Genomic DNA, 11,674 nt, shown 5'->3' on the forward strand with positions numbered 1-11,674 from the left:
TTTTTGAAGGTGCAAGCCTGTACAGCTCTGTTTTTATGTCTTACTGTGACAACTCTCAGGAGCTTTTCTTATGGCTTCTGTGAGTTTTTGGCTGAAACACAGCTTCAGTGCTCAGCCAGCCTTTTGTTAATCAAGGTTAAATTAGTCAATTAATTTCAGTTTAATGACACTGATTGGTTTTGGGTTGTGTTATTCAAGACTTCCTCAAAGTGAGACCTGAGCTTTTTCAGTCTGCATCTCTTTTGATTTTTGCTATCAGGATGTTTCATTACAACCTTGAAATTCAGAGGAGAGAGCCTCTCTTGCTCTGCTAATCAGCTGCTTCATTTAGCTAAATCAATACTTTGATTCTGCTTATAATCTCTAACAGTTTTTTTTGGTCCATTGCAAACAGCTGACCATTACCATTGTTTCCTGTAACAGAGATGTGCTTCAGGACAATGATGATGACTTCATTCACATGGGACACGCCATCATGACCTTCTACTCAGCCCTTATCGACTTGTTGGGCCGCTGCGCTCCTGAGATGCATGTGAGTGTTTTCCCTGACTTAAGCGGGCCCTCAGCATCGATATTTACTGAAGTCTCAAACTAGGAGGCAGAAAAGAGAAGGACTAGAAACTGCTTTTTGAAGAAAGTTTTTGTTTTTTGTTCAGTGTTTGGACAGAAAACTAAATCATTTTTGTTTTATGGTTATGATGGAGGAATTGATCTGATATCTGTTAAAACAGTATCCACCTGATAAAACTGGATAATGTCAAAAAGGAGGGACCTACTCAGTTTTCTTCAGGCACTATAACTAGAGTTAAATAATTCATGGTATAACTTATTAGAGCACCACAACCAGGAAAATTTGCGAAGCAGTTTTGACCCACATGGAGTTCTCATCTGGGCGTTGCGGAAAAACAGAAACAGATTGACATCATCTAGATTTTAAGAGTTACTCCTTGGCTCAGGCAAGTGTGACTGAAGAGTATCAAAGAGTGTTGTATTCCAGCAGTTTCATTTTTATTCTTTATAAAACTTTGACTTCAAATTCACCACTTATGCAATGGTAAATCCGGTTTTTCCTCAAGATCTGAATAAATTTAAACTTTCTTGTTCAATATATGGTTTAACATAGAAAAAATACTTGGTCTGATGTAAGATTTACAGTGCGTTACGAGCCCTGTATGTTGTCACCCAAATTTGAACATCTGGGTTCTGGTGTCAATCAACAGTTTAACCATCTTTATTTACAAGCAAGTGACAGAGTAATTGGCTTAAGCCTGTCAGGATTTGTGTGAGACTCTCAGCAGAGAAATCTCAGACTAGGCCAGCTTTGGGGCTGAGCATGCATGTGTGCCTTACTGTCAGCATAAGCTGATGAAAAAAAGCTTCACAAAGGACTGTTTTTTTTTGCCGAGTACAGTGGCATTGAAAGAAAAATAAAGCAAGCTTTTCTTGTGCAGCATTTTTCACACACAAAGACGTTTTGAAAATGCTGTACAGAAGTCAGAGAATGCATCAGACCCTTCAAAAGATCAGGGGAAAAAAAAGCAGAATTGTAAAAAGATCATTGTCATAAGACAAAATAACAAGCAGGAAATATTTCAGCAAGCCCTAACACAAAGCAGTGTTTCAGATAAATCATGAAATGGTCCCTTCAGAGCATCTCACCTTTGATGTAAATGAAATTGACACATGAAATAATGGACAGATGCAGTAAAACCGAACAGAGCAATGTGTCAGAGTAACATTTATGTGACTATCATTTTCTGTTACATCATTTTTGTAAATGATTGACTGCTGATGATGTTCTCAATTGTTGTGCAGTTGATTCAAGGAGGCAAAGGAGAAGCCATCCGCATCAGGGCCATTCTGAGGTCGCTCATCCCCACCCAGGACCTGGAGGGAGTCATCAGCATCCCCTTTGAAATCCCTTCTGTGTCGAAAGGTGAAATGAGCCTTTCAGTCAACCGGACATCGATCCTGATTGAAATCATGAATGTTTTATCTTTGAGATCAGAGTCTTTCAAAGTGACACTTTGCTTTTTCATTCCCTTGTCGTGTCACCATCTGTTATGTCAGTGTGGACAAAGGTTCCACAAGGATCACCAAACTTAGAGTTTATAAAAACAGAGTATCACGCTTTTTCTTTCCTTTCTATAAACTTTAACTTTTCACTTTTTTTTTTAGAATGTCCAGTGGTTGAGCCAGACCTCTCTACGATGTTCTCTCCTGACCACAAGGCAGCGATGGTTCTGTTCCTGGACCGAGTGTATGGCATTGAGAACCAGACGTTTCTTCTCCACCTCCTGGAAGTTGGCTTTCTCCCTGACCTTCAGGCAGCCGTGTCTTTGGACACTGTGAGGAGAGATAATTGTGTTTTGTTGCCCTCTTCACCTGCGTGTGACACCCTGTACAGCATCATAGGAATGACCTGTGGCTCTGTATTAATCCGAGCTGCATCCTGTCACCAATGACAAATACCCACCACCTGTAGGGCAGCAAGAGTGCAGTTCACAAAGATATTTTTAAAAGAACTTAGTTCTTTGTTTTGTGTGGGAATGTATCTGAATCATTCTAAAAGCCAAGTTTAAACTGCAAAAAGTGGTGGCAAAATACAAGTTTCCAAATCAAAATTTTTGAATTAAAATACCTCAAAACAAACTGAAAAACAAGCCTGAAGCACAATTAAAAGTGAGTCATAAAAAGTCATGTTTCAGTCTTACTCTTATCTTAATTTTAGCTGATGAATGCCTGGGGACAAGAACATATCACTAAGAGTTGGACTCCTTTTCTATTGCAAATAAAATGTTTGTGCCAAAAATATATAGTTTTTGTGAAATTAGTGCCCATAAAATGGCCCTTAGGGTGTGTAACTGTATCGGGTATTGTGGTTTTGGTTTCTCCTACACTGTTTGCAGAAGTTTGAGCTGTTCAGTAGATTAAAATCTGCTTTCAAATGATGCATTTTGTGCAAGTCACTCAAATAATTAAGGGCGTTGCTGAATCTTGAAACAATCAGAATCAGAAATACCTAATTGGCCCAGGGGGGTAATTTGGTAACAAGTTTTACTTTAATGAGACTTTAGGTGGAAGAATTGATTTAGCTGTTTTTTTTTAATTTATAAGAACTCTTGACTTGCTCTGACAATAAAAAAAAAATATATGGTCATGCTCAATTTAAGATTACTGTAAACTCAAAGATAAAAAAAAAAACTTTAAACAAGGTCAGAATACAAGGATTTTAAACAGAGCAAATATTGAATAATTTGCTGTGTATTTTATGGTGTGATGAGTAAATGAAAACATTGAAATTACTCTGAATATGATGTCTTTAGGTTATGTTTTCCTCATTTTGTGCAGTCTTGTTCTGTACATCTTAGATCATGCTCCCTTTCCTCTCGCTGCCTGAAAACTCAATATGATCTGTTCAGTTAATTAAATTGTTAAACTGTAACCTCTTCTCTTTTTATTGCAGGCTAACTTAGGATCTACTGACGTGGCCCTGGCCCTCAACCGGTACTTGTGTTCATCTGTTCTGCCCTTGCTCACTAAATATTCAGCTCTCTTCTGTGCTTTGGAGGACCATACCTCGCTGGTGGATTCTCTTATCCAAGCAATCTACAACCTCTCCAGGGCTCTTAGCCTGACCAAGGCTCAGAGAGACACTATTGAGGATTGTGTGTTGGCAGTATGCAGGTAAGAGTGCAAGTAATAGAAAAAGCTGTTGCTGTCTGGGGATGTTGTTTTTGATTTTGTTTTTCATTTAAGAATAATGATACAAACATTCATACATCCAGCCTTACTTCACCTTTGCATTTCCAGTTTTTCATCTCTATTCTCATCACATAATTCTGTCACACACAACACATCCCACCAACTAATGCTGTCACATCAGGGTATTCTTGGTCTCACTCATTATACTCAGTGAATCACTTTAAAGTCTGATTTTTCCTCATTCAGATCTAATTTCCTCAAATTCAATCAAAATGTTAAATTAATTAACATCCTGCCCAGGGCATTTTCTCTGTTATTTGTGTGGTGTTTCCGGGTGATTCTAATCACTCACAACATTATTCATGCATATATCTGCTGCTGGATTTGGTGCATCTCTGCTCATGTGAGTAATTCTGTACTCACTGATGTCCTCAGTAAACTCCAACCATCTATGATGCAGCCTCTCCTAAGACGCCTTGTATTCGATGTTCCCCAGCTCACAGACTGCAGCAAGATGCCATTAAAGGTGGATACAAAAGATATAAAAGTGTTTCATCTCACTGGATTATGATGATGAGTTTATTAACTTAAGTGTGTGCTTTATGTTAAAGCTCTTGACCCATCACTATGAGCAGAGGTGGAAGTATTACTCGCAGGGGGACCAGACTTCTGCCTCTGAGGAGGAACTCCATCTTTCAAGGAGGTTGTTCTGGGGTGTCTTTAAGGCTCTGAAAGAGAAGGTGAAAAATATATTTTTCAAATGCACCAAGCTTTTTTTTTTTTAACAGAGTCATCTGAAGTTTGATTCAAAGCACCTTTTCTTTCCTCTTTATTTTTTAATCAGAAACAGAAAAATGCATACTTGATTTACCTCTTCAGTGTACTTCTAAAATGAGAGATGTGAAGGAAGATGTGACACTCTTGAGATTGGGAATTAAATTTTTCATATCCTTGTGTGAAACCCTTCATCTGAAAGAGAGATGTTGGAAATGTGGGACATTAGCAAAAACTGAACCCTTTCTCAGTTTGCTGTAAGCAGGTTTCTGACACACTGATGCAGAACATGAAAACATCCAAGAGTTCACAAGGTTGCTCCATTCCCACTTGTGGCGCTCATCAAACACCCTTAGAAACTGAGCCTCCAGTCAGCAGCGGTGTAGATAACTGTGCAGCTCATTCAGGAAAAATTATTAAAATAGTGCACTTTTTAACTTCCTCTGCTGTAGCTAACAGATTATTGTGGTGCTTTGCATACTTATAGTTTATTGGTTACAGTGAAACATAAAACATAATGCAAACAATTAAAATTACATCATCAAAGGAAAACTATGAGAATAAAACTAAAAGTATTAACTGAGCTTGCCTTTCAAAAAAGTTCTTTAATAAGAATAAGTTATCCCCCACGTATTTCATTTTAATTAAAGATTATAAAAAGATTATTGTTAACTTTTTTCCTTTGCCTGTATTTCCCTTTCTTTTGCAGGGGTAGGGACTCTAAGGCAAACCATTGGACTAAGTTTCAAAGAAGGATTTTACATGGCTACTTTCCTCCATGGGGATGGTTTAATTCAGTGGATGCTTGTATTTCAGCCCCAGCATCAAAGTGCTAGCATCCAAAATAATTAATTCCAATTCTGAATTTAACAAGTTGGTTTCCTTCACCAAAATTTGCTCTGGTTGTACAATTCAGAATTTTTCTCACATTTTAAGGACCCTGACCTAGACTTAACTGAAATCTTGCAGTTGCGTACAGACCCAGTGCCAGGTTGACTGTCATCTGTGCCAAATTTGGTAAACAAGCTTCTTATAAACAAGGCTTTTGAGAGCACCAAGAAATTACAACGCATTAGCCCGGCATAACCAGATCCATCAGTCGGCTAATTGTTGAGGCAACATGAGGCATTTTTACTTGTTCTGAAACTTTTTGCCTTTTTATTTGTCCTTGTGGTCTTGTTAATCCATGATGGGTTGGTACTGTAAGAAGAAAACAATATCACAGTGTTGATTTAAGCATAATGAGAGCTCTGTTTCAACAACACACATCCCTCTGCTTTTGGTTTTATTTTATTGTACTGCTAAACTTTACTGTCATCATGACTGCTTTTATGCTGCCCCTTTTTTCGTCTCCCACTCACAGTTTTCTAAAACTCATTTTCCTTTCTAATCTCGTCAGCCCTATGAGGCTCAGTTATTCAGGCTTTGTGTCCAGTGCCTTGCTGCAGTGGCAAAGGCCCTGCCTCCTGACCATACAGACTCGAGCTGCATGTCCCATATTGACAGAAAAACCTCCATGGACATTGAAGGGCACTTTGACCCTCAGCCTATTGATACATCCAAGTAAGTTATTCTCTGCTCTTCTAAAACATATACTTTACTTTGTTTGACAGCATTAATTTTGAGGAAAAAAAGTCAACTTGCACATTTACCTTGATGCCCTGGATCTTTGCTTTCATAATAACCAGAATATCCACATGTATCAGAGCTGTACAGATGAGTATTGTGAAATATATCTTTTGTTCATAGTGTATCAGTGCCAGAGAGACTGGAGTTTGTAGTGAACAAGTATGCAGAGCACACTCATGAGAAGTGGTCCCTGGATAAGGTAATATCTCAGTTATTACTCCTTAAATCTGAATAGCCTGTTAAAATTGACAGAGTAGCGCTGGGGTTCAAGAGTGAACCAATAAAACCCACTGGTCTCTGTGCCGTGGTTGAGCCAGTGTGTTATTGTCCAATGTATTTCTTCTTTTTTCCTTTTTTCATCTCTGTCTTATCTCTTGTCAGTTTGCCAATGGCTGGGTTCACGGGGAGCAGCTCTGTGAGAACACAAAGGTTCATCCTCTCCTCAAACCATACAGGGCTTTGGCTGAGAAGGTAGACTGAGAAGTCAGTTTTATTGTGTGTGTGAGTGTACGTCAGAAAGAAAGCAGCACACTGACAAATCCCAGAGATCCCCCTTGCATAACAAATGTGGTCTATGTAATATAAAAGATTAAAATGCTTTGGTCCGTAGTGAATGGATGGACAACTTTACAAGTTTTTGACATCAAAATAGTTCAGACAAGTTTCTCTGTGTTGTCCTGCAATGACCCGCTCAGTTCAGTCTGACCTCAGAGTTTCTCTGTATTTCTGAGTTTTTCAGGAGAAGGAAGCATACCGCTGGGCCATTAAGGAGACAATAAAGAGCATGCTGGCCTTTGGATGGACAATAGTAAGGACTAAAGAGGGAGATGCATTTGGGACACAAACCTGCTCACGCAGAGTCTCTCAGTCTGGGCAGGTATGTGTACTCAGAGGACCAGGGTCACTTTATCTCTGAGTGTCTTTTAGTAAAGGCGCTCTCATTTACAAATTCTTCTTTCCCCAGCTGGGCTTTACATGTTCCTTTGTTTTGTGTCCTAGCTGTCATTTGAAGGAGCTTCGACTTTCAGCCCCAAACCTTTGGACATGAGCAGCATCACCTTATCATGGGACCAATGTGTAAGCACTTGAAGGCTTTTTAGCCTTATTGACCAATAAAGTAGAGACAAAGTGATTTTACTTTTAAACCTGGAACTTGCCTTCAGAGGTATCAGGGCTGGCCAGCTGTAGATAACACAAAGAGGAATTTCAGGTTTAGCTCAGCTTGTAGAACAGGCGCTTAATAATCAGAGGCTATTATCCCTCATCACCACCCTTTTCTGAATGTCTCATTCCCTACCTTCTCCTCACATGCCCTGTCTCTTTAGTTGTGTTATCTAATAAAAGCAAAGGAGCTATTATTTGTGGTGTACTTCCAAATTATCCAACACATTTTTTACACATAAAGTTTTTGAGTTTTCAGATTGTGAAACTCATCTGAATTTTTTCAATTAATGCATTTTAGTAACAAAAAATACTCAGTTGTACACTGACTTGCTCTTCTCCAGAAATCGCAATAAGTACCCCCGTTACTACAATTTCCGCAATCCAAAGCTTCCTTGTTACTGTTTCTCACACACATCACGCACATCAGGGGCATGTTTACCCACTCTCATGGTCTGCATCCTGCATTAGGTTGACATATTTGACACTGGCAGAAATACATTGTTATAGCGTCTCAGCCTGCCCTGTGAGACCCTGAGTCTTCTAACAGATGGCCCGAGCTGGAACTGTACACACTGTGATGCTGGATCAGACAAATTTTCTGTGCCCGACTGATAATAGACTGCTGATTGCTTTGAGTGGTGGCTATTTTTTAACCTCCATGACTTTCAGAGCAGACAGGAGACCAACCAGACTGTTTTCTCACCTTTTATAAGAGCTTTCAACACTGCATGACAAAATAGTTGCATTAACCTTAGTTAAACTTCACTTTCCATCAGTCTGTGTGGAAAAAAATACATTGCAACTACTTTATAAGATACAGGGCATATTTTCCTGAAGACACAGAGACTGTCCTCCTGAATTTTTGAAACTCTGTCTGTGGCTGAAAAGGAAGTGAAAGGAGCTGGTGTTATTAACTGTTATTGGAACCCCTTTAGAATTACTACACCTTAAAAAAGGCAGAAAAATTTACAAGCCAGAGATCAAAAAGTAAATCCTTTTTTCTCCCCCGTTCTTTTCTTATCTGCAGGCTATGGCTGAACAGCTGGCTGAGAACTATCACAATGCATGGGCTAAGAGGAAGAAATTAGAGCTCGAGAGTAAAGGTGCCATACCTTGGTGTCGGCAGCTGTTACATTTTTTTTTTTTTTAAGTGCGATGTATTCATCTCATCTCTGCTCTCAGAAGGGGGTGGCCATTCCATGCTGGTACCATATGACACCCTGACTGCCAAAGAGAAAACTAAGTTCAGAGACAGAGCCCAGGACGTCCTCAAGTTCCTTCAGCTTAATGGCTACACTGTGTGGAGGTGAGTGTAGAATGAGCGCATGATTGCATGAAGGCAATATGATTACAGTGTGTTCGAGATGGATAGCAAATGAGTTTCATTTTCATGTTGCAGAGCAATCACAGAAATACGACTCCACCAGTCTCTCTTTTTCCTTCAAATACAGGTCACAGCCTGATATAGAGCATAAGAAGTAAATTGGAAGATGGCAATGCCTCTTTATTTTTTATAGCACAGCATTATCTCCTCTATGGTCCTGATTACATAACTGTTAAGGATTCAGTCCTCTGTCTTTTTGAGGAGTCATCATTTCATTCTAATTCTTCCACAGGGATCCTAAGACTGTGGAGTTGGATTTTCCTTCTGTTGCCAGCTGCTTTGGCTACACTCTTCTTCAGCACCTTATGTCTCATACTGAGGATGCACAAGAACACATGTTGGAGCTAGGTAACATCCTGGTGTTCATTACTATAAAGTCCAATTGGTTATAATGACGTAACTGAAGGTTTTTGATTTTACATATTTACATCAATCTAATTCTGTAAGATTTGAACTAGTTTTGGCCTGGTGAACTGCCTTGAATAGTAATTTCTGCAACTTCATTTCTTATAATAATCAAGTCTGCATCAGAATAGGTTTGTTTTAAACTGTTTCAAACAAATCATTTCAGGTCTATGTATTTAATACTTACTAAATTGTATAAAAAAAAAAGAAAAGAAATGTGTTTTAGTTTAGTCACATGTAAGTCGCTGATGAAAAATATTCCATATTTCATTGTTTCGTTTGTTTTTGTGTATGTGTTTTTGTACTCCAGAGGTGATGCAAGCCAGAGGACAGATGTCTAAAAGCGAGATAGCTCCACACCAGCAACCTTTACATTTCTATCCCAAGGTCTGTCTCAAGTCAATACAGCTGAAATCCACTCCCTGACATGGAATCTCCAACACTGATGGATCCCCTTTCCAATCAAGTCTTCCCAGTGTTGCCTGCTATGCTTTTCCTTGCCTTTTCTTTTTCATTTCAGTATTCTAATTGGCTTTGTTAGAGGGTTGCTGCGGGCACCCCTTCCGAGTAAAACCCCTTCGTGGCAGCATAATTTATTTAACCATTTTGGAAATCCATGTGGGCGTGTCAATTGCCGCCAGGACATTGATTAAAGCTTCCCACACAGTTCTGGCTCCAAGGAGCCGACGTGTGAAAGGGGCTTATTTCTCATTGATGGGACTCCCTGAGTCAGACCCAGTCAGCCAAGACTGAGAACAGTCATGCCTCAGATCTCTACACCCCTCACCCCGCACTCAATTTCACACTCACAAACGCGCCTGTCTCTGTCCATGCATCTATCTGTACGTCTGTGTGTTTGTCAATGAACTGCTTGTGCTGTATAAGAAGAGCTAATGGAGGGCAAAACATTTAACATCCTTGCCCTTGGGGTCAGTGTTGAGTATCTGTGAAGTCCATTTAATCAGGCTGGTGTAGCTCAAACCAAGGGAGAAGCTTATAAAAAGCACTTTGACCACTTGATAACAAGAGGTTCAAATCAGCCCAAGTATTTTATTTTAAGTTTTAAACTGATAGAAAAGATCTCCAAAGTTTGCTACTTGAATCAGCATCTACTGCCATTAAAATTGTTTATTTGGATAAAAGAGGAAAAGATGAGACGAACGGAGTATATTCTGATTTTTAATGTCGTCATTGCCTGTTAATTCAACAGGTCATCCTTCCTCTTTTGGAACAATATGTGGAGAGCCACCGTCTGTATTTTCTGTCTACTTCCCATCCCCTGAGCTGTAATCAAAGCTATGCCACCAAAAGAGAAAAAGAGATGATTGCAAGGTATGTATCATCCAGAAATCAAAACATGCAGTCTTATCTTGATTACACAAGCAGTGTTACAAAATTTTCCTGTGCTCACTCAGATTGTGGTACTATAGGAACAAACGATGGACATGTTTTGCATAAGAAGTGAAGAGTTTTTATCAGAGCAAGCCTCATTGTTCTGTGCTGCCATTCTTCTTATTTCACGTCTGGTTATTAGTTTTCCCACTCCCCACTCTTCATCACTCTTGTCTTTTCTGCTCATATCCAGCCTCTTTTGTAAGCTTGCGGCTCTAGTGAGACACAGGATTTCACTCTTTGGTAAGGATGGTGTGGAATAAAAACTATTTTCCTAACTTTTCTGGTTTTGGTTGTCCGTTGCATTTACAATCTTTGTGTTGTACTTTTTTTTTAATCATTAAAGCTTTATTTAATCACATTAGTCTTTATGCACGATCACTGCAACAGCCATGTTTCTCTGTGTCTGACATTGTTTTTCCCCCTGTGTGTGTTTGCCCAGGTAACGAAGCCTCACAAGTTGCAAGCTGCCTCCGTGTTTTGGCTCAGGCTCTGGATGCCAGGTAGCTAGATGGCACTAAAGTCACATTCTGCCTGAATCAATCTTTTTCGCTCTGCCTGTGGTCACATCACCCCCGTCTGAAGATGAGATGACTGGTGTAATTGAGGCACTGATACACTGATACTATCAAATTGTGGTTGATATCACTTTTACTCTCAAGGGACAATGGCTCTGATGTATGATACTAAAAGTAAAAACATGGCTCTGCAGAGATTGATTTTGTTTTGATCTTTCTGATACATCTCATTAAAGGCCATTACTTTATATCATTGATTGTTAGAATTAATTAGTAAAATCTATTTTAAGTTTATTGCTCATTCCCAACAAACATTTTCTTTCCACCTCTGGTCCTAGGTCGTTGATGAACTCAGCTCCAGAGTCCATCCAAGCCTCTCTGCATTCATTTTTTGAGGCAGCTGCAGCTGATTTGGAGATGACGGTGGAAAACCTCTCTGTCACTTTGGTCTGTTTGCCTCAGAGCAGGAGTCAACAGGCTAGAGGAGTGGCAAAGGTCCTCAGCTATACCACCTCCATTCTCATCCCAACCCTCACGTCTCTCTTCCAGCATCTTGGCATCCAAAACTACGGCGCAGACCTCCTCCGTAAGAGAAGTTGAATTTAAGACACCATAATGCAAAGTAAGGCACACAGCTGTGGATTTAGCTGGATAAGGTCCCTCTCTGTATTCTCTCACCACAGCCAAGCTCAAACTGTCAGCA

At 39.6% G+C, this 11,674-nt stretch overlaps 1 protein-coding gene across 1 annotated transcript in view; it reads left to right on the forward strand.

Moving 5' to 3' along the window:
• Nucleotides 1-11,674, forward strand: part of ryr2b (ryanodine receptor 2b (cardiac)) — a 63,512-nt gene that overhangs the window by 22,794 nt on the left and 29,044 nt on the right. Inside the window, exons 47-65 of the mRNA XM_074675785.1 lie at nt 424-532; nt 1,816-1,936; nt 2,179-2,348; nt 3,467-3,687; nt 4,141-4,231; nt 4,317-4,445; nt 5,879-6,042; nt 6,229-6,307; nt 6,490-6,579; nt 6,848-6,985; nt 7,108-7,185; nt 8,300-8,375; nt 8,455-8,578; nt 8,889-9,004; nt 9,372-9,448; nt 10,272-10,393; nt 10,647-10,696; nt 10,896-10,956; nt 11,310-11,557. Coding sequence (XP_074531886.1) covers nt 424-532; nt 1,816-1,936; nt 2,179-2,348; nt 3,467-3,687; nt 4,141-4,231; nt 4,317-4,445; nt 5,879-6,042; nt 6,229-6,307; nt 6,490-6,579; nt 6,848-6,985; nt 7,108-7,185; nt 8,300-8,375; nt 8,455-8,578; nt 8,889-9,004; nt 9,372-9,448; nt 10,272-10,393; nt 10,647-10,696; nt 10,896-10,956; nt 11,310-11,557 — 2,264 coding nt within the window. The remainder of the gene's footprint in view (nt 1-423; nt 533-1,815; nt 1,937-2,178; nt 2,349-3,466; nt 3,688-4,140; nt 4,232-4,316; nt 4,446-5,878; nt 6,043-6,228; nt 6,308-6,489; nt 6,580-6,847; nt 6,986-7,107; nt 7,186-8,299; nt 8,376-8,454; nt 8,579-8,888; nt 9,005-9,371; nt 9,449-10,271; nt 10,394-10,646; nt 10,697-10,895; nt 10,957-11,309; nt 11,558-11,674) is intronic.

This window comes from Halichoeres trimaculatus, unplaced genomic scaffold, assembly GCF_033239565.1.
Source record: "Halichoeres trimaculatus isolate MK-OKI-2021-1 unplaced genomic scaffold, fHalTri1.1 fHalTri1_scaffold_8, whole genome shotgun sequence".
Lineage (NCBI taxonomy): Eukaryota > Metazoa > Chordata > Actinopteri > Labriformes > Labridae > Halichoeres > Halichoeres trimaculatus.